We start from the raw sequence: 21,546 nt of genomic DNA on the forward strand, positions 1-21,546 counted from the left end.
GGTCACAGGTCTGCCCAGGCCAAGACAGCTGACCATGCAAAGAGTACACATGTGACCAGCCGAGTTGGGATTGACCCTCCAGGGCCTATACCCCCACAATGAGGAGCGTGGGTCCCTAAGGCCTTCATGTGGGATCTACGCTGACTATGAGCTGATGTGGACAGCAAGACTGTGGTCACAGGAGGAGGGAAGCACATTCACATATAAGCACACAGTATGGACACACACGAGCACACAGGAAACCCTACACTCTCAGGTAAGGGTCTCCTCGTCTCTCACACTCAGCCCCTGCTGGCACATTCCTGGGACGTAGGGGTGTAATGGGACTGGAGCTGAGTCTGCGTGCTGCACCCAGCTCTACTACTCCACTCTGGTCATCTCCCTGACCTGACATCTGAAAGAGGGGGTGACTGGTGCTGCAGAGGCTTGTGCCATGAGGGATGAGGACCACGTGGGGCTTTGGCACCCACATCCACCCAGCAGGGCACCAGCTGCGTCCGGGGGTCCCCCCCAACCCCGTTTCCACCCTAAGCCATGTCCAGGCAGTAGGCTGGCAGTGTCGACAGGGAGAGAAAGGGGTGACACCAGCCCTCATGCCCATTCACTGGGATAGATTCTTTGGTCCCGAGGGGCCCTGGAAGACTCTGCTCCTGCCCTTTACCTGGCCCTACCTTGGAGTGGACCCCCCAGGTCCTGCACTCTGGGCCCATTTATGGAGAAAGCATCTAGGGTGTGCCAGGCCTGCCTCACCGTGCTGACCAGGGCACATGTAGCCACATCTTACCCTGACTGCTCTCCTCTGAGCCAAAGGGAACCCACAGATTTTGAGCCCCTATCTCATTTTTCAGATGGAGAAACTAAGGTCCAAAGAAGGGCAGCGAAGACTGGGTCCTTCAGTGGCTAGCCAGGAGGACCCAAATCTCAGGCCCCTGCAGAGTCTGCCGTCCTTACCACCTGTTTCAGCCTACCTCGGCATAACCCTGGCCAAGAAGGGTCCACAGCCCCCGGCAGGCTGCTCTGGGGCAGGTGCTGCTCTCTGTCCCCAGTGATGCCAGCAAGTGGGTGTCTTCGTCCCTCCTCAAGAGGGGCCAAGCAAGCAGATCCAGTGGTAGCCAGACTCCGACCCATGTTGCCAGACCAGCAACTTCCTCTGTACGACCTCAGTGTACCCAGCGCACTCTGTGTGTTGAGCTCATTTGTGTCCTTGTATTGGTGTCTGAGAAAGTGTGTGTGTGTCCCAACTTCTGTGTAACACAGCAGGTGAGTATCGTGTAACCAGTGCTCTCCGGCAGCGTGTGCCCTGTGGGTGCCCCAAGTCTGCACACCCACGGGAGAACGTAAGGTGGACCCTAGGTCCTATCTCTTTCTCCTTTAAATGGCATATGTTAAGGTCAGTGAACAAACTGGGCTCGGAAACATCTCTACTCCTGAGACGGAGACGGCATGGCCTGCCGCCAGCTCGTGACTGGCCAAAGGTAAGGCATGTCCTCGCAGGGCAGCCCCTCCTGTGTCTGACCTGCAGCTGGAAACAGACACATTCCTCCCAGAAGCTCAGGCCACTCTTGCAGGGAGTCTGGGGGAGCCCCAGCTGACTCACCACTGACCTTTGACCTCACAGGTTAACCCTTCCTAAACCAGACCCTTGCCCCAGCCATGCTGTCTTAGATATGACAGCTGTATCCAGATGGAGCCCATGGTGCAGGCCTGTGTGTCTACGGATGTTTTTGCACAGGTCTTGGTGTCCTTCCTCTGGCTGTGCTGTACGTGAACGAATACATACACTGTCCGTGCACGTGTGTGTTCAAGATGTCAGTATCCGTGCAAGCCCCTGTCCTGCGCCTGCGCTTTTGAGAATGTACCCTGTCGTACGTATCTGTTGCGGGCTTCGGGTGCTTGCCTGAGGACACGGATGTGTACACAAGGATGCACTTCCTCAGAGACGTGTCAGCTGTGCTCACACCTGTGTGGTCTGTCCCTGCATGCCTTCCCGTGCCTGGCATGTCTGGGCCTGCTCTCCCACCCTGACAGTCACCCTGGATGAGCTCAGGAAGACTAGGCTGAGGGAGCAGGCCCAAGGATGCACCTGAGATCCAGAGACACACTGCTTTCCTCTGCATCTCCCAGCCTCACCTCTGGATCCCTCTCCCTGGGGCTCCACATCTGGTGCTCAATAAATGACTGGTGAAGGACTGGATGAAAAGGGGCTCTGAGGGGCACAGTCTGGAGATGGGGGTAGGCAGGCCCTCCAGGATGGGAGGGAGGCTACTGGCAGGAGCGCCAGTCCTGGACTGGGTCGGAGAGCTCCAGAAGAGGCGGTCAAGGCTGGCCGAGCCCGGGTTGGGGGCAGCAGGGTCTGCGGGCCGCCCCCGCGCGCTCCCCGGGGACGTCTCGGGTCACCATCTGCACCGCCCGGGCCGCGCCACCCCGCGGGTTATTTATGACCCCCTCCCCATCCCTGGCGGTGGCGGTGGTGGCGGCCTCCACGGCGGGGGCTCCGGCCTCGGCCCAGCTGCAGAGGGGCCCCAGCGGGGGGACCGCGAGCAGCGAGGGCGCCGCCGTGGCCGCGAGGAAGGCAGGGGCGGGGCCTCTGAGGGCCAGAGGAGGGGTTTGGGCAGCCGCTCCCACCGATGTTTCCCAAGGAAGGTGCCGCCAGGCCTGAACTCCAGGCGGGGGGAGATTCTAGAGCCAAAATTCTGTCCTTCTGACCTCTGGCTCCAGTCGGAAGTACAGAGCAGGTTCCAAACCAGGACACAGGTGGACAGGAGGAAGAAAGTGAGCAGATCCTTGTGGCAGGGGTAGAATGCCCAGGAGTAAGGATGCCTGATCCCTGTGGGAAAGTGGCTCTGATCCTGTGGGCAGAGAGGTCTACTTCCCATGAAGAGAGGGAAACAGGTAGGGGTGGGGGTAGGGGTGAACTGATCAGCCAAAGCCCTAGAAGGTGGTCTCCTTAAAGTCAGGGTGTGGCCCTTGGAGGAGAAGGGGTCCTGCAGGGAGCTTTGAACCCAGTCATGGTCATTTTAGGAAGCCCCTTGATCCTCCAGAGAGAGGTGGAACCAGATAGTAGCATGGAGGTTAGGCTGGGTGAGCTAGGTTAGTTTAGGCCCCTTACCTTGCCAGCTGGGTTCCACTTCCGAAAGCCAGAGTTGGGGCCTCCTTTGCCCCTCCTTCACCACTGTGGGCCTGTTCAGGATGAAAGAAGTCAGGGGTGAGTCAAGGGTGGTCCTGCAGAAGGGAAGGGAGGCCCCCTCCACAGGCTACATGGTACCTTCTCAGATCTAGAGATAAACTTCACTAGCCTTCCCTCCCCAAACCCCAGTTTAAAGGTCAGGGGTTAGGAGGCCTAAGGGTCAGTGAATAGGTGCAGGCAAACATGAGAAGAACTGAGTGGAGGGGACCATCTCTTGAAAGCAGTGTCAGGGCTGTAGCCAGACAGTTGGCCTCACGCTGAGCCCTGATAACCTCTCCACACTGTGCCATGACCACAGATTAGCATGATGGCTCCTCTGTGGGCCTTGGCTCTTGGGCAGGAACAGCCTCCTGCATCCATTAGACATGGAGGCAGCACCCCTGAGAGCAAGACGCGGACCGCACAAGGTGAGTGTGCACCTAGGGTCAGGCATGTGCAGGTGTCCAGTTTGCACGGAGGGCAACTGGGCTGAGGGTGGCACACCATATAGGACCACTCACTTTCATACCCACATTCACACCTGGCCCCTTAAATCCCAGCAGGCAGATGGACAAAGAGTAGAGCAGAAGGGGGATACAGAGGTTTGGGTGCATAGGTTCCCAGACACGTTCCTGGTCTCAGCCCAGACCTTGCTCCCCGAGTCAGTCTTGGGGCTGGCTGGTGCCTCGGTTGCAGATGATCTTGGCAGTGTGCATCAGCAAGGGAGAGCAGAGCAGGAGCCAGGGGTCAGGCTCATGCCCAGCTGGTGCAGGCGCCTGGGAGGAGGTGGGTGAGGGTGGTGTGCTCCCTCACTTCCATCACTCCCTTGCACAAGGTGCTCATGCAAGCACGCCTGTGGTCCAGCTCAACCCCCCAGAGCCTGGTCAGAGAGATGCCCACAAAAATGCCGTGCCAAATGCATCTCAGTGGGGGTCTAGGCGCTGGGATGGGATCTGAGGCTACTTTCTAGCTTGTTCAGAATAACACATCAGAGAAAGACAAACCTGTCTCATCAGCTATCAGTAGGTTTCTGTTTCTCTTCCTAATGCTTCTACTGCAAGGCTGGCATGCTGGCATGCTGGCCTGCAGGGAGATGGGAGTTGAACACCAAGGGACAAGCCACCCTCATGCCAGGACTGGGCCAAGGCTGACCTGCTTCCTCAAGGCACCAAAGTGGACATGAGTGTAGAGGGTTCCTCTTCCCCAGACTGGCTCATACTAGGGAACAGAAATGTGCTCAAGTGTGCAATCTCGCACTCATCGGCCCCTCTTCCTCCCCACATCTTCCATCCCTCAACCAGACTGCGTCTAGCCCACCTTCCTGCCCCACAGCATGGCTCAGATATTGTTTGTCCTGGAGTCAGAGAGCCTGGATTTAAAACAGCTGTATGACATCAGGAGAGTTACTTGACCTCTCTGTGTCTCACCCTCCTCATCTATAAAATGAGAATAAGAGGAAAACTCATATTGAGACGATCAAGTGAACTAAGGCATGTAAAGTGCAGAGTAATAAGGCGGCGGTAATTGACAGCATCGTTGTCGTGTTGTTCACAGAACATGAAACCTCCCCAACACATTTGCAGAGGCCACACACCACAAACCCACAGCCTCACACCCTGCAGATGCAGAGGAGACCAGCCACGCCCGACACTGATGCCCACCACCCACCGCGGCTGTGAAAACACTCCTACCCAGAACCGCCAGGCCAGCGGGCCGCTCCTAATCACAGATCCCTCCTGTGCCAGGAGCCCACTCTCGGTCCTGGGCCCGCCCCCTCCCCAAGTGTAGTCCGGGACTCCCAGCTGCGCCCCATGACTCCCTCAACGATGGCGCGGTCGGTGCGCGCAGCTTCTCGCTAGCGTACGCTCCTTCGCACACCCTGGCGCGCTTGGAAATAGGGCAGGGGCGCAGCCCTGTCCCACCGCCCCCGCCGCCAGCCGTGTGAGCCCAGTCCGCCCTCCCGCACCCCTTGCTGGAGCCCGCGCCCGCCCGCCCGCCCGCCGAGCCAGGGCGTTTAAATGGACCAAGTTGTGGCGGCGGCGGCGGCGGCGGGAGTCTCCCAAGTCCCTGCCGGGCGGGCGCGCGGCCGGGGCGGCGGGGCGGCGAGGCGGGGCTGGGGCCTGGGACCCCCGGGCGTGGCGGGGCGCAGGGCCGGAGACTTCTGGACTCCACTGCCCGGCTGGGCCCTGCGGGCGGACCAGCGAGCGGGGCCGCCCCAGGGGGCGCGGGCGCAGGTGGCCCAGGGCCCTGTGGAGCCCTGGGGCCCCGGGGCTGCGGCGCTCGGCAGGTCGATAGGGGATCGATAGGAGCTCCCTCAGCACCAGGTCTCGGGCAGCCAAGGCCCCGGCAGCCGGCCGAGAAGCGGCCCGTGGTGGCCCGGCGGGCGGCGTGGCCGCAGGTGCCGGGGCGCAGTAGCGGGTAGGGCGGGCGCGCGGCCGGGAGACTCCCGGGCCCCCCGCCCTCGAGACCCAACGCCAGCCGAGGCCCGAGCAAGTGGCGCCGGGGGCGGAGAGCCAGGCTACAAGGCCACCGGCCGTCACGCCAGCGGTCAAGAAGGAGCTCCCAGGCCGCGAAGACCGGGCCCTGGCTCTGGCCACCTTCCATCCGACCCTGGCCGCACTGCCACTGCCGCCGCTCCCAGGCTACCCGACACCGCTGCCCGCCGCGGCCGCCCTGCCCCCGGCCGCCTCGCTGCCCGCCGTGACCGCTGGCTACGAGGCGCTGTGGGCTCCACCACTCCGCTCCCCGCGCGCCTACCTGAGCCTGCACGAGGCCGCCCCGCACCTCCACCTGCCCCGGGGCCCTCTGGCCCTCGAACGCGTCTCAGCCACTGCGGCCGCGGCCCCGGATTTCCAGCCGTTGCTGGACAACGGCGAGCCGGGCATCGAGGTGGAGCGCGGCGCCAACCGCGCGCTGCTCTCCGTGCGCAAACTGGGTGGGGGTAGGGGTGAACTGATCAGCCAAGGCAGCAAGGGTCCGTCCATCCGCCACCGCGGCGAGTGGCTCACACCCAACGAGTTCCAGTTCGTCAGCGGCCGAGAGACGGCCAAGGACTGGAGGCGCAGCATCCGCCACAAAGGTGCGGCCGCGGTGGGGGCGCAGGACGCTACGGTCCCTCCCCTCTGCTCCCCGAGGACCCCTGGGTCCGGACCCCCTCATTCTGCCACCTGGGAGACTCCATCTCCGCCCGGAGAGGGTGCTGCGACTCTGGGGCTGCCGCGGGGACACTCCCCCCCCCCCACCGCCCCCAGCACGGTCGCCTTGGTGGACCCGAGCAGAGCGCCCTCGGCCTCCACCGCCACCTCAGCTTGAGCCGCGGTGCTCTGGGCTCCCGGCTGCACAGGAGCCGGCCCCTCCTCCCACTCGGAAGGTCTTTGCGGGCTTCCTGGGCTGTGTGGCCCAGGGGAAGTTTAGGGGACCTCGGGAGACGGCGGGAGGCTGGCTGGGCGGGACCCAACTTCCCTCCCGGGTCGGGGAGCCACCAGGTTCCAGCGGGAGTAGAGGGGCCCACGGGCGGCCGGGGTGCGGGTGCGAGTTGCTGGAAGGCAAGGGAAGGTGGAGGGGTGTCGTGGGCAGGTGGGGGCCGCGGGGGCGCGCGTCGGGGCGGGGGCGCGCGTCGGGGCGGGGGCGCGCGCGGAGCTGGCACGGCGGCGGGGCTGGGAGCAGCCTGCTCAGAGCATTCAGGAGTCTGGCTCCGAGGGCGCGTTGCGAGGGCGCCAGAGCAGGCAAACGGGGGAAGCGCAGCGAGCGACAGGGGCGGGGGTGGGGGATCCTTAGAAAGTTGGGGACCCCGTCGCGCTGGGCTTTGAGGCTCGCGGCTCTGCTGTGGCCGCCCTCCTCCCGCTGAGGGCTCAGACACAGCCCTGGTCCCGGCGGCGCCACTCACCTGCGCACAGGCTCTACCTTCGTGAACCCTGTTCCCAGTTCCCCCGGACCGGCTTGGAGAGAGGGTGGAGAGCGGGAGGAGGGACGCAGGGGGCGGGGAGGAGGCCGCCCTTGGTCAGGGGCCGGCGCTTGCAGGGATCGTGAGTTTCTGAGCTCCGCAGAACCCCGCGGCGTCCGCGAGGGTGTGGGGGGCGGCAGGGCCAGGGAGCGGGTTCGGAAGTTGGATGTTCCTGCACGTGCCAGGAGGGGGAACCGGCCTTGCAGCTTACTGCGCCCCGAAAGCGCGCCCGTGCGCGCCGGCTCTACCTGTGCCCCAGCCCTGCTCTCTCACCGGTCCTGCCTCGGCTCTCCTCACAGGAAAAAGTCTGAAGACGCTTATGTCCAAGGGGATTCTGCAGGTGCACCCTCCGATCTGCGACTGTCCGGGCTGTCGAATATCCTCCCCGGTGGTGAGATGGGGGAGAAAAGTTGGGGCTTTGGGTCTTCCTTCTCCCCTGTGGAGCTTGTGCCTGTTTTCTAGGATCCAGAGTCCTAACCTCAACCCTGCCAGTGTGCAGGAGTGAGCCCCCGCAGGGGCAAATAGGGGAGACTTCGCTTTGGGTGGGAATCCTGGGGCAGCCCTCCGCTCTTTGCATGCAGGACCTGACCATTCCCTATCTTGGAGCTGCTTCTTCTCAGGTCTTGGGGACAGCCTAGGCTGTAAAGGTCTCCTCCCTGGACAGTGCCATCCACCTGGGGCCTGGGACCTTGCCCTGTCACAGGTCTGGGGTGGGGGTGGGGGTGTCACTGTGTCAGCTGGCCTGGCTTGGGAGAGGGGCTGGTCCTAAGGTAACACTTGTTCTGGGATGTGACACTGTTGGCTGGCCTGGATGTACATTCTGGGGTGGTCACAGCTTGGAGGTGAGTAACATGTGTCTCTGGGATGCCAAAAGCTAGAACCCTGCTGGGCAAGGCCCTGGATGTCCAGGAGAGTCTGAGGATACAACCCAGTTGGGGGCAGAATCTGAGCAGTGTGGGCCTTTGGTGTCAAGATCTGGAGGTGGAGGCTGATGTGGGACCCCCAACCCAGTGTAGACATGTATTGACGCCCTCTTTGGCCTAGGGGAGCAGCAGAGATTGGGGTGCTGGGCCTGCCCCTGAAGCACTGTCTTCCACATCCTATGTCCTCCAGGCAGCCATAGTTGGAGGACTGATCTGAAGAAGAAATTGCATCTTGAGAGGAACCAATTTTGAGCTGCTCGGGGAGAGCCGGTTAGGGCCCTGGCTGCTGGTGGTGGTTGGGATTGTGCTGTTATTGCTGGCGTCTGCAGCCCCCCACACAGGAAGGGGTGAGAGAGGACCCAGGACACCACCTTCAGCTTCTTTACTTTGGACTGGAAGTAGGAAGGAGGAAGGGATGTTTTGGTTTCCTCATGGACCCTGGAGGCGGGGAAGCCACAAACACACCTGTGAATACAGACACCAGATCAGACACACAAGTTGGACAGGGGGACGGGGATACAGCCATGCCTCTCCTGTGTGCCTACCCCACACACCTGTCTGCCATGAGCTCGTGGTCAGAGTATGTGCGCACAGGCAGCCCACCTCTTACCTGCTACTACGGTACCTGCCTGGGGCAAGAAGCTGAGCTCCCGCTCCACTTAACGCACCTTTTCAAGCAGCTGGTACTGGAGAAGAGTCTTCTGGGCACCCTCAAGGCTAGCCTGGGGTTTCTGTTCGGCTTGGATGGTCCCAGCCTGTCTTAACCCACCCTTCCAGAGGTCTCTCACACGAGTGTGGGGTTCAGGTGGCCTGAGCCCAGTATCAATTTCCCCGGGACATTGCTTGGATTGGAGAGGGGTGGGGAGGTCTGGCAGGGATGAGGCCACGACCTCGAACTGCCTACCTGTCTGGGGCTCCCGGGTACCTGTCCTGCATGAGGGATGCCTCAGACCTGGGCCTGCCTCTCCTGAACCTGGTCGCTCCCAGGCCCATCCCTGTACCCTTCCCTTAGGAAGGAGCTACACAGACCCCCTTGTCTTTCCAGCCCCCGCTTTCGCCACATAGAGATGGTCTTCCTCCATCCCCCACAGCCAGGCCCGAAGGTACATACACACCTCACAGCCACAGATACCCCAGGGGCACAATGTGGGTGTGCATATTGGGTGCAGGGATCGTGCAGACATGCAAGATGGCTTTCCTGTTCCCCTCCTTGTGTTCTGAGGCGCCAATCGTTGACTAGCAACAGAGGTTTGTCACAGAGTTTTCAAATCTGTGCGCTGCTGAGCAGGGGTGAGTGGCTGAGGTCTTGGGTGTGCGTAGGAGGAAAGTATGCTCCCTGTCCTTGGTCGGGGTCAGGGCTGCCCATCCTGGTCCCTCTTCCTCAGCTCCCCTCCCACAGGAGCACCTCCAAGAGCCACCGCAGGCCAGCATAGCTGGTCTGGCCTCATCCCAAGTGGCGGTATTACTGCCCTCATTTTCCCCTCCTCCTCGCCCTACAGATGAGAAGCAGAGGGAAATGCATTTCCTTTTCTTCTTAAGAGAATAGTTCAATTAAAGCAGAAAGACAGGAGAGGAGGTCCTGGTGCTTGGGCCACAGGCTAGAGAAGGGCAGACCGGAGTGGGACTTCCCAGCAGTGCACACTTCAGACAGGCCAGCGGTTGTTGAAAACACTGCCCTTGGCGCCCAATAGCTGGACCAGACAGGCCCTCGCACCTGCGGCTCAACCACTCTCTGCTCTTGCTGTTAGAGCACAGGGCCAAGGCCGGGATCTCAGAAGGGGCCACAAAGCAGGCCATTTCATCTCTCAGGCCTACCCTCAGACTCCCACCCGGCCCCAGTGCTGTCCAGGGTCTCTCACTGAGTATGTTGCAGAGAGGAATACGGAGGGTGTCCCAAGTGGATTCATAAGGGCAAGTATGGGGGAGACTGTGGCTCGTGGTGGGGGGCCAGGAGAGGGGGGCAGTTGTGGTCCCCAGACCAAGCAAGGGGAGAAGACTAGGGCCCCCTGACCCTGTTGGGGCCACTGACCAAATCTGGAGCTGGGGTGGGCTGGGTCTGAAGGGAAGGTCCCTTATTCTGGAGGGCAGGACGATGGTGGCTGCTTAGCAGTCCTTCAGGTCCAGGATGACACGGGTCCAGGGTGAGGCGAGACCCTCCTCCACACTTTCCTCCTCAAGCTCGTGGGTATGATGGCATTGTCCTTGCAACAGGAAAGAGGATGTCCGAGGGTCCCCAGGTGACTGAAGAGATGAGAGAGAATTAGATAATCCCAAGGTCCCTGCCACCCCCCTGAAACAGCAACCCCTTATTAAATAAAAAAAGGGTTCCTGCCCACCCGAAAATAATCAGTAACTTTTCTTCTTCCACTGGGGCAGCAGGACCTAAGGACACTGTAGGGAGCCTTGGTGTATAGTGACCTTGTATAGTGTGCTCTGAGCAGGGACAAGCTCGGTGTGGAGTACCCTCCATGTCTGTGCACAGGACATGCCTTCCTGCTCTGATCTCCCAGCACACAACACACACATGAGCTCCACATCCTCACAACATGGGTGTAGGGAGGGGAGAAGGAGGTGTTGTGGAAGAAATGGAATCTCTGTTTCTGACCCAGAGGGTAGGCTCACGAGGGGCCCATGGGACAAAGGGTCTAGGTTGGCAAGGGCTCCCCATCAAGTGACCTGTGAACCCCAGGCCTGCAGTTTGCAAGGGGTCAGCAGGATCAGGCCCCAGACTCAGGCTCCAAACAACCCTGAACTGGACCCTGCGTGGCACTAGCAGAATAGAAGACAGGACTTGGCAGTGGCTGGGGGTTCATGCAGGAGCTTGTGGGACGGTCCAGCAGACACAAGCACACAGAGGTACCTGCACGTTGAACACGTGGCAGAATGCAGACATGCTGTGTTGTGCACACGTGGTCCCTGGGGCTCCCTGGGGCTGAGAAAGCTGGGGTCTGCCTCCGGGTGGGCACCCCCACACTCCGGCTAAAGTGCAGAGTCTGGACGAGGCAGTGTCACGAGGAGCCTGGCCAGGGCCTACAGCTCTTCACTGCACCCCGCTCCCCGGTAGCAGACCCGGGCCTCATCTTTCTGCTCTTGTCTTCAGCTCCAGCCACTGGGACCCATGTGGACCCTCGGGCCTGTCCTGTGGGCTAGAAGCCCTGTAGCGGGGCCAGGGATGGTGCCTATTTGATCTTAGCAGCTGCTCTGAGGGCTTCCGTCACCTGCACCCTGCCTGAGGCTTGGGCCTGGAGTGCACAGCTCCCAGGACCCTGAGTGTCCTGGCTCAGCCTAACCTTCCTCTCTTGCCTCCCTACCCAGAACCGGGGGCGGCTGGCAGACAAGAGGACAGTTGCCCTGCCCACTGCACGGGTCCTAAAGAAGGAGCTGACCCCCAGCTTCTCGTCCAGTGATGGTGACAGCGATGGGAGTGGCCCAGCCTGTGGGCGGCAACCAGGCTTGAAACAGGGGGACACCCCACATGTCCCTCTCATGAGGAGAAGGTACTTTTACTGGGGGCCAGGCTCGGGGGAGGCACACGGGCTCTGGTCGGGACATCAAGACTGGTGTCTCCAGGTAGCTGAAGGCCAGGCCAGGGCGAGGACCCTTTGCCCTGGGGACAGGGCCCAGGTTGAGCTTGTCATGTCTTGGTATCTGCCGAAGCTGAAACAGCCTGAACCCCTGACGCCACAAGACCATAGTGAGAACCTACCCTGCCCCCACTTGGAGGGAGGGGGTCGACGAGGTTCCATGTGGGGAAGGAAGGAGGCTCTAGGAAGGGCCGGGGGCTCTCGGAGGAGGGCAGTCAGGGAGACCCAGGAAGGAAGGGCCTGATACCACCACAGCCAGGCGGAGAGAAAGGAGCTGAGCAGCCCCCTTCCCGAAGCTGGCCCTGAAACTCTCAGGCTCATTCTCCTTGGCAGGAGGCAGCTTTCCTGGCTACCCACTGTCCCTTCCAGGCTTGGGGCCACTCTTCCTGACTTCCCACCATCTCCTCTCCTGGCAGAGACACCTCCCACTGTCCACTCACCTCTTCATGCCTCCATCTATCTGTCGTCGGTCCATTCATTTGTCTGTCCATCCAGCACATGTTACTCACCCCCAGAGTTTCTAGGCCTTTTCTCTTCCCACCTAGTCTTTCAACGTGTTCCAACATCTCCTGCCCTAAAATAACCCTCCCAAACCCCCAACACCCCCACTTCCCAGCCCTCCTACCCTCGCTTGCTAAGGTGACACACCCACACAGGCTTCCAACCACCACCCCTCAGCCTGAGGGTCTTTCTGGGAACACTGCTATGAGTGAGGGGACAGGCAGAGGGCAGAGCTGTTTCCTTACTTGACCTCTCCTTTTGGCATCCCTCCTACCTACAAGTGCGGTGGTCGCTTTCAGGAGGCAGACTGGTAGCAGCTGGGACCCAGGAAGCTGCACCCACCTGGGCTGACTCTGGACCATTGGTGCCGGCAGTGGCCATGGGGCTTGCTCCCTGACCTGTTCCAGCCTGGCTGGAGCAGCTCTAGCAACTAGGAATTTGGTTCAGTTGCATGGCTGATCGCAGAAGAGGCTGCAGCTCCCCTCCCCACCCCCGCCCTCAGCACAATGTGGCAGCTCTCCTGGGTTCGCTGCAACAAGAAGGACAGGTGTGGCAGCCTCATTTCTGTCCTTCCCAATTCCTTTGGTGAGACCAGGAGTCGGCTCCTGCCCCACGGTCCTATCCTGGTGGCAGCCACTGGCTGGTTGAGCTGGTACCAGATAGCACTGGAGACAAATCCGAGCCAACCCAGTTCCCTTGGGGCCAGCGCTCTGGGGAAGATGAGGGCTATGCCATACACACACCCTGCTGTTCAGGTACCAGATCCTGGAGGCCACTTTGACCCTCCGCTTCTTTCCTTGCAGAGTCCACACCCACTGGGACGTGAACATCTCCTTCCAAGAGACGTCCTGCAGGTAGGGTCTGGGCTTATCCCCACACATCGTGCGTGGGCAGGATGGAGCCTTGTTGCTCCATTTCCCGTGGGTCTGCTTCTAAATCTTTCCAGCCTCCCTCCCTTCCTCCCCTCCCTAGTCTGTGGTCTGTCGGTCGGTTTGTGCCCAGGCCCTAACAACAGCACAGGTGGGTTCTGGGCAGCCTAACCCTCCCACATGGGACTGACCATTTGAGTCAGTCTGCCCAAAGATGAGGCCATGACCTCCCCCTCCCACCCTCCCAAAGACCCACCCGGAGATGAGGATGGTGATGTGTGCCTGGGGTCTCATAGGATGCAGAGGCGTTCACTAGGGAAAGAGGATGTCTGCAAAGATGTGGAAGAGCAAGGGAAGGGGATGTGGGGCTGTGGGGGGCTGGCAGGTCTGGTCCAACTGAATGCTAAAGGACTTTGGATGCTGAGCCTGTAGGACACGGTGCTCCAGGCAGTGAGGAGCCACCCGAAGTTCTTGGGCAGAGGGGTGATAGAGTGTTTTTTTTGATGGGGTCCTTCTGGAGGCCCTGCCCAGGAGGTTGGAGGTTTGCTCCAGTCTGCAGTGGTTCAGGCTGTGGAAGCATGATGGAAGGCAGGGGGCGGCGAACCCAAGACATAGCAAGGAGATAAAAATGAGGGGACCTGATGAGGAAGTTGGGAGGGCACTGGGGAGACCCAAGTTCTAGATTCCAGATGAGCAAAGGATGGTCAGTCTGTGGATGGAGCCCAGGCTGTGGCTTCTGGTCAGTGGGGTCAAGTCCTACCACAGGGCTTCCAGGGAGGGTACAGGAAGGGCCCAGCCTAGGAGACAGTAGGCACCCAGCACAGGCCCAGCTTCCTCAGCCAAAGCTGAGGGGCCATCCCCCAAGGTGGGAGCCTGTCCTCCCCACTCCCAGCCTGGTTCTGTGCCATATGAATTATTATTTACGTCTCTGAAAATATCTGGGTCCTAGAGCCGAATTACAGTGAAAACATCTTTAAACTTATTTCTACCTCATTTTGAAGTTGCCTGCTCAACTGATCATTTTTATGAACCGTTATGAACATTGATGACATTTTATGAGCCTTTTGCTTGGGAAGCTACAGGATGAATTTGTCAGTGAAGCTTATAGCGAAACCAAGGGAGGTTCCTCCACTCCTGGAATGACTCCTCCTGCCTCCGGTAGCCCTTTCCTCACCCACCCCTGGCCTTGTAAAGTGAGAGAAGGTCCCAGGTGTCCAGACAGAGGGTGCCCCCGGTAAGGGGCCAAGTCCAAGTGCATGTGGGCTCCTTCAGTCCTGCACAGGCACTAGGGGTGTCTGGGACGATTTTCTGGATTTTACCAGAGAGGAGACTGCGGTTTTGGGGCAGGGGTGTAGCGTGCCGAGAGGACTTACAGGCTATCTGCCCCCACCTGCTGATGCGGCACCTCGGCTTCGGGCCAAGGAGGGCTGCAGGCAGCCTGGCTTGTCTCTTCCTGGCTCCTTTTGACGCTGCCCCTCTGTCCTTCATCTCTAGTCTCCTGTCTGTTCTTTAGCCTCAGTCCATTCATATCTATGCTATTCCCATCGTTTCTGTCTCTGCGTCCATCCATTCAGTAGTGCCTGTCTGTTCATCTGTCATCAACTCTCACTTTGTTTGTCCCTCTCTCTCCACCCATTGGCCTTCACCTGTCTGTCCATCCATCTGTCCATGGGTTCCATCCATTGGCCCACTTGCCTGCTTGGAGCTCCGAACCAATTTGGATATTCTGTTGCACTTCGGGACACGGACAGGAATAGTTTTGCAGTTTCTGTGTTGTGAACTGTCCCTCCTTTATCCACAGATCAGCCCCACCATGAACCTGAGTGGGCCCTGCCGCTGAGGGGGGGGGCCAGAGGCTGTGGGCGGTCCGTGCTGACAGCCTGAGGAAGCTGGTGGAGCCGGGCCAGGCCCTCTCCTGTGGCCCCTCTCCCAGAGCACCTCCCAGAGGAACGCCTCCCCAGCCCTTCCCACACCTGCTGCTCACCAAGGTGAGCAGGGCCCCCCGTCCCGCCTGGAGGCTCCCCCTCACCTGCGGGCTGTGTGTCTCGGGCCTGGCACGTCCCCTCTCCGAACCTCAGGTGTCTCCTGGGGACCCTACATGCCACGAGGCCAGGCCCCACACACGGGGTTGCCGTTGGGCCTGTTGGGACTGCTCCCCGACCCTGTGGCAGGCCCACGGGGAGGGTGGCCTGGGGCTGAGGCGGTTCCTCTCCACGGTGAAGGAGCTCTCTGCCGCAAGCCTTGGTGTCCTGTGTCCCAGGCAAAGCCGCATTCCTGGCTGTGAGGAGGTTTCAGATTCCATCTGGGGCTCCCATCCTGGGTGGAGCCAGAGCAGGGATCCCTGGGGGCTGGCAGAGGGGCCCCAGAACCACTCAGACATCTGAAAGGTGCTGGCTGGGCTTCATCGACTCCACACATGGACAGGAAGCCCCTTCTAGACATTCTCCATAATTCAGGGAACAGGGCAGACAAATGTCCCTGCCCCGCGGGCCTCTTTCTAGGTGGGGGTCCGCCGCTAAGCCTAGACGACAAAGCAGAGATGGGCACACGACGTTCCGCGGGACGCCCTGCCGGCCTCCTCTACATACGGATCCCTCTGCTCTCATTGTCCGAAGGATGACGGGCCCTAGGACGAAGAAGAGCCCTTGTCTCCGAGGTGGTGAGGGAACGCCGGGGACCAGTCAGGTGCGGAGCCATGGGTCTCGCGCACATCCGCCGCAGGGCTCGGTCATGGTACAGGAGCTGTGGGCAGGTCGTCTGTGCACACCTGGCCATGACACACCTGGCTGGCCCTCTCGGTGGGGAGGCCTGCGTGCCTGGTGCACCTGTCCCCCACCTACCCCTGGAGGAGCAGCCACGTTCAAGCCTTTCCATGTCCGACCCTCAGGGACAGTTGGGAAGCTGGGGCAAGAGAGGCAGGGACTGGCCCAGGACAACTGAGGGGTGCAGAGTCCAAGGAGCTGCTCTCCAGTCCTAGGCCAGTCCCAACCCTCCCATGAGGTTTGCTTTGGGGGTGAGAGCCCCTCAGATCCTCGGGAAGAGCTACCCACCCCGTCCCATGTGGGGACATGACCTTGGCATCCCCAGGCACGTAGAGGCACGTGCACCTGCACACGCAGGCCCCCCCACACACACACCACTCTGACTGCCCAGCTGGGGGTCAGAAGGGGAGGACACCCTGGGAGCGAGGTGGGTGACAGTGGGGAAAGAAGAAAAAGGTTGCAGACAGCTGGGCCATGGGGCAGGGCATCTGGACTCCTGGCAAGAACCCAGATCCATAGCATGGGGAGGGGAGACAGGCCAGGCTGAGGGTCAGGGGTCCCCAAGGGGCCCAACGGGTTTGCCAGGGCACTGGGAGAGGACAGGGTCTGGGTTCCGGTGTCCATCACCAGCCTGGGCACTTGGAAGCAGGAAGAGATACCCACCCCCAAGTCCACAGGGGCTCCAGCACAAAGGCCCCAGCTTACTCTTCTGTCACTTGGGCTGTAGAGATGCAGTGTCCCTAGGGTCCCACAGGCTTGTGGGAGAGCCTGTTGGCCTTGGATCTCCATCCCCGACCCCCTGTGCTCCCAGTCCTGGGAAAATGCTTTGTACTCCCTAGAGGTCCTTCGGAGCAGGGGACATACTGGGGGCTTGGGGGGCTGAGGACCTGGGTACGCAGAACGTGGCAGAGCACTGACCACTAGTCTGGCGACCAAGGCCAAGACCCTCCTTGTTGCAGCCTCCGGGTCTCCATTTGGAAGAGGTTCCAGATTCACTGCTGTGGTCCGGGTGACAAGGCCTTAGGAAAGAATGGAGCACCGGGACAGAAGAGGGAAACACGGACAAGGGAGGCTTCTGAGGTTTCTCACATCACCTCTGGAGTCCACAGATCCTGCTCCTGTGAGAGACACAGAGGCAGAGACAGAGACAGAAACAGAGAAGGAGACAGAGAATGAACACACAACAGTGGGAACCAGAAGAAGTCACAGACTTTCCTCCATCAGCTTGGAAATGACATCCCAGCATTTGGCCTATTCTCTTCCTGAGAGTGCGGTCACACAGGCCATCCACCCCGGAGGGGAGGGGATTCCACAGGGATGTGTGAGCAGGATGCGGGAATGCCCGGGAACCACTGTGGGGACTGCCCAGCACGTGGGCGCAGACGAGGCCCCGGGGCCTGAGACTAAACCAAATGGGAGCCCCTGGAAGTGTGCGTCACCAGAGGACAAGGTCGGAATCCGTTCATTGCAAACTTCTCACAGGGGCTGGGAACAGGCAAGAAGGGGGTGGCTTTGCCCAGAACCCAGAGCAGACCCAGGCCCCTCTGAGCTCTGCTCCATGTCCCGCCCAGCCCGTGGCTCATCCTTGCATTGCCAAGTGTGTCCCAGCCTCCTGGGATAGCAGGTCCGGAATGTATGTAGAGGTCCTACCCCTGATGGCGTTCCTAGGAGTAGAAGCCAGAACACCCCACTGTGCAGATGGGGAGCCTGGGGAGGCCCTGAGAGGCACACGGCCTGTCCAGGGTCACAGCCCTGGGCATGCACGGGAGCCCATTCTGAAGCCAGCTCTGTGTCCTCACAGCGGGGACACCGGCTGCACCCAGGCCTTGGGAAGGCTGTGGGGGTGCTGTGAGGGAGTCACTGTATGGATGGGGCATGGGGGGAGGGGGAGCATTGAGCAGCCGCGGGAGGGGGCCCTCGGGGGCGGGGGTCTTGTGTGAGGAGGAAGTTGGGTAAGGGGACCCCAGGCACTGGTGACCTCACTTCCCTGACAACAGAGCTCAATAGAATTTGGAACCCAGGGAACAAGGCACCCACATTCCAAAGACAGCCCCCTGCCCAGCTAATTTCGTTGGAGATCATCCAACCATGAACATGTGGGCTTGTTGCCTCCCTAAGTCTGGATGCTGCAGGCTGAAGAAAGCCCGCCCTGCAAACGCTGGCCCCCGCTGGGGATGTCCGATCAGGGCTCCCCACAGCCTCTAGCCGTTTGGCCAGAAGGCCTGAAAGGTGACACTAGGAGGCCCAGAGCCGGCCACCCAGCCCCACAGGGTCTAATCCACCTGTGCAGCCCAAGGTCCCCTCCCCTCCGTGTGTGTGTGTGTGTGAAGAGGGGTCATGTGGGGTGGGCCAACGCCATTCAAGAGCAGGCTGAGGAGGGGTCAGATAACCCGTGGGCAGGTCATGTTCAAGGTCAAGGCTGCCTGGGTGTGACGGGGTGTGGGGGGCTGTGAGCTTCTGCCCAGGGTTTCTCTCGATCGCCCTGCAGGGATGGGTCATTGTCCCGCGTGCAGGGCTGTGCACCCACAGGTGTGTGTCTGATCTGGGAGCAGCAGGGCGACTGGACAGGGGACAGGGAGGTTGGCCGGGCAGCACTGGGATGCCTCCGGGCCGGCTACCCGTCCCTGTCTTTGCAGACCTCCGATGAGATGGGCATGAGGCTGGCGGACACCCACTCCATGTCCGGGATCCGGAGCGTGACCCCACAGGACCCCCCTGGAGCAGGTGCTGGGGATTGCGGGGAGAGGCCTCCGACACCACCCACACCACTGTCCCTGGTGGTCATTGAGTGCATTGTGCTCCAGGAGCCGGAGCCCACGGAGGCCGAGCCTGAGGCTGAGAAGCCCGGGGTGGGTGCCCGTGGGTGTGTGCAGAAGGGTGGGGGCTGGCCCCACAGGGAGGAGCCCCCAGAGCCTGGTGTGGGGCCTGGAGCAACGACTGGGCTCAGAGCGCCCAGCGGGTGGACTGCGGTCGGGGAGACGCCCCGGGGAGGGCTCCTTCCTGGCTGCGGCTTCTCTGGGAGGCCCTGGGCTGGGTTCTGTCTCCACGGAGAGCAGGCTCGGGCTGAGCTTTTCTCCTCTCACAGCTGCTCCACCACCTGAGGAGCTAGAGCCGGTTCCAACTCCATCGGCAGCTCTGGACGGAGGGGTGGTGGCTGCGACTTCAGCAGGAGACCAGGAGCCGGCAGGTGACCCAGCACCCGCCCACGGAGAGCCTGACGGGGGCCAGGAAGGGCCTGCTGGAGAACCTGCCTCCGGAGAGCCTGCCCCTGTGCCTGCCCCTGTGCCTGCAAGAGACACCGCCCCTGCGCCTGCCCCAAACTGTGGCCCTGCTCCTGCCCCCGACCCAGCTCCTGCCCTGGATCCTGACCCATCCTTACCCCTGCCAGTGCCCCGGTTCTTGCCCCTGACCCAGATACTGCCCCGGTTCCTGTACCTGCCAATGCGGCAGACCCTGTCCCTCCCCTTGCACCTGCCCACTCCCCTCCCCCGGCTTGTGCTCCTGTTCCGGCCCCTGCCCCATCCCCTGCCCCTGCCCCTGCTAGAGCCAATGTCCCTTCTCCTGACCCACCTCCTGTCCCTGCACCTGCCCCTTCCCCAGCACCTGCCTGTGCACCTGTTCTTGCCCCTGACCCAGCTCCTGACCCTGCAACTGCCCCTTCCCTTACCTGTGCACCTCTTCTTGCCCCTGATCCGGATCCTGACCCTAACCCAGCTCCTGCCCTGGATCCTGCCCCTTCCCTTGCCCCTGCCTGTGCTCCTATTCTTGCCCCTGACCCGGGTTCTGCCCCTGCCCCTGCCTGTGGTCCTGTTCCTGTCCCTGACCCACCTCCTGCCCCTGCACCTGCACCTGCCCCTACCTGTGTTCCTATTCTTGCCCCGGACCCAGCTCCTGCCCTGGATCATGCCCCTTCTCCTGCCCCTGCCTGTATTCCTGTTCTTGCCCTTGACTCGGCTTCTGCCCCTGCAACTGTCCCTTCCCCAGCCCCTCCCTGTGATCCTATTCTTGCCTCTGACCCAGCTCCTTCCCCTTTCCCTACCCGTTTCCCTGTCCCTGCGTGTGCGCCCATTCCTGCCCCTGGCCCACCCCCTGCACCTGCACCTGTCCCTTCCTCTGCCTGTGTCCCTGTTCCGGTCCCTGCCAGACCCGTTGCCCCTTCCCCTGCCTGCGTCCCTGTTCCTGCCCCTGCCAGAGCCAATGCCCCTTCCCCTACCTGCGTCCTTGTTCCTGCCCATGCCCCTGCCAGAGCCGATGCCCCTTCCCCTGCCAGTGTCCCTGTTCCTGCCCCTGCCTGATCCGGTGCCGCTTCCCCTGCCTGCGTCCCAGTTATTGCCCCTGCCCCTGCCAGAGCCGATGCCCCTTCCCCTGCCTGTGTCCCTGTTCCTGCCCCTGCCAGAGCCAATGCCCCTTCACGTGCTGGTGTCCCTCTTCCTGCCCCTGCCCCTGCCAGAGCCGATGCCCCTTCCCCTGCTTTCCAGGGCCGCTGCCCCTTCCCCTGGCCCTGACTGTGCTCCTCTACTTGCCCCTGACCCAGCTCTTACCGTGGATCCTGCCCCTGGCCCTGCTCTTGTGTCTGGCCCTGCTCTTGCATCTGGCCCTGCCCCTCCTCCTGCTCCTACAGGGCTCCCAGAACCACATCCAGAGCCCACATCCTCACGGGGAGAGCTCCTTGTACCATTACCCTTAGCTCCATCACCCGACCCCGATGCCCCGCCAGATTGTTTCCTCCCCTCCCCCTATGTTCTTTCTCGGGTTCGTATTAACTGTTCGATTCTCTTTCCATGTCCTATATGCTGTTTATTATTTATTTTAAATAAAATTCATTGTTTTCAGTTGAACAAGTCCTGAGCATCAAGTACATTCCCAACGCTGGCCCACCACACCACAGAATATGGCTGTGGAATATCTGCTTCCCCAAAGGAGTCCCCGAACCAGAAGGCCTCCCTGGAAACCCCTAAGCTGCTTCCTCTCTCTGTTCCTTTACCTGTTCTGGAGGTTTCCTGTACGTGGAATCACACAGTATGGGCCTTTGTGTCTGCCCCCCTATTTTCAAAGGAGACTCCTTCTTTTCTGGGTTGACTTGACTGACATAGAATTTCCCTTATTGGATGTTGAAATCCCCGATGGATTACAGATGAGATGTAACCATAGAGCCCCCTTTGGTAAATATGGACACAATCTCAGGGCGGAGAACCCCGTTCCTGCTGGGACACTTCAGCCTGACCCCAGACAGGAAAGGGCTGGTTCCTCCTGTGACCCACAGAGAAACCAGGGAAATGCAGAAAGCTGGAAGACACACCCCAAAGGGCCAAAGCATTGCTCACAAGCCAAGGCCACAGAAAGGTTTCCCATGCCTCTGGTCCAAACCATGCTCCAAGTCACTGGGTTCCACAGGGACAGAGACGAAATGCATGCAAGTCCAAGGGGAGGGGGACAGGCATGGGGGCAGTCAGAGATGCAGGAGCTCCCGGGGAAGGACTCTGGCAAAGGAAACCCTATGGAGGCAGCACTGGTCACCCTCAGACTGGCACTTGTCTGGTCTGGGGACCAGCAGCCCTGGCGAGAACGTGAGGAAACGGAGGTCCCCGGGAGAGAAGGGGGGCGGGCACCCCTGTCTGGGAGAACAGTGAGCAGCACCCATCCCAGGCCACAGGTGCACCCATCACCTAACGTGGGCAGCTCACTCCCACCGTGTCGAAGGGAACACCGTGTCCATCAACCACTCTTTGCAACAGAATCCATAAAGTGGAGTTTCTGGGTCAACACGCATCCAGTGTTGAAGGTACAAGCCCCAGTTG

At 61.0% G+C, this 21,546-nt stretch overlaps 1 protein-coding gene across 1 annotated transcript; it reads left to right on the top strand.

The window, feature by feature from the left end:
* The first annotated feature begins 4,992 nt into the window (after positions 1-4,992).
* Positions 4,993-14,803, top strand: LOC135363421 (uncharacterized). The gene is made up of 6 exons (XM_064583967.1): positions 4,993-5,004; positions 5,645-6,245; positions 7,409-7,500; positions 11,348-11,529; positions 12,921-12,971; positions 14,788-14,803. The coding sequence occupies exons 1-6, from the start codon at positions 4,993-4,995 to the stop codon at positions 14,801-14,803; spliced, it is 954 nt and encodes a 317-aa protein (XP_064440037.1).
* The last annotated feature ends 6,743 nt before the right edge of the window (positions 14,804-21,546 follow it).

This window comes from Mirounga angustirostris, unplaced genomic scaffold (assembly GCF_029215605.1).
Source record: "Mirounga angustirostris isolate CCGP_5_RB_7025 unplaced genomic scaffold, mMirAng1.0.hap1 SCAF_219, whole genome shotgun sequence".
Taxonomy (NCBI): domain Eukaryota; kingdom Metazoa; phylum Chordata; class Mammalia; order Carnivora; family Phocidae; genus Mirounga; species Mirounga angustirostris.

Excerpts from the sequence above, each read along its gene's own strand:
- LOC135363421 (XM_064583967.1), top strand. Across the intron at positions 6,246-7,408 it reads GCGCAGCATCCGCCACAAAG|GAAAAAGTCTGAAGACGCTT; the intron begins GTGCGGCCGCGG and ends CTCTCCTCACAG. Across the intron at positions 11,530-12,920 it reads GTCCCTCTCATGAGGAGAAG|AGTCCACACCCACTGGGACG; the intron begins GTACTTTTACTG and ends CTTTCCTTGCAG.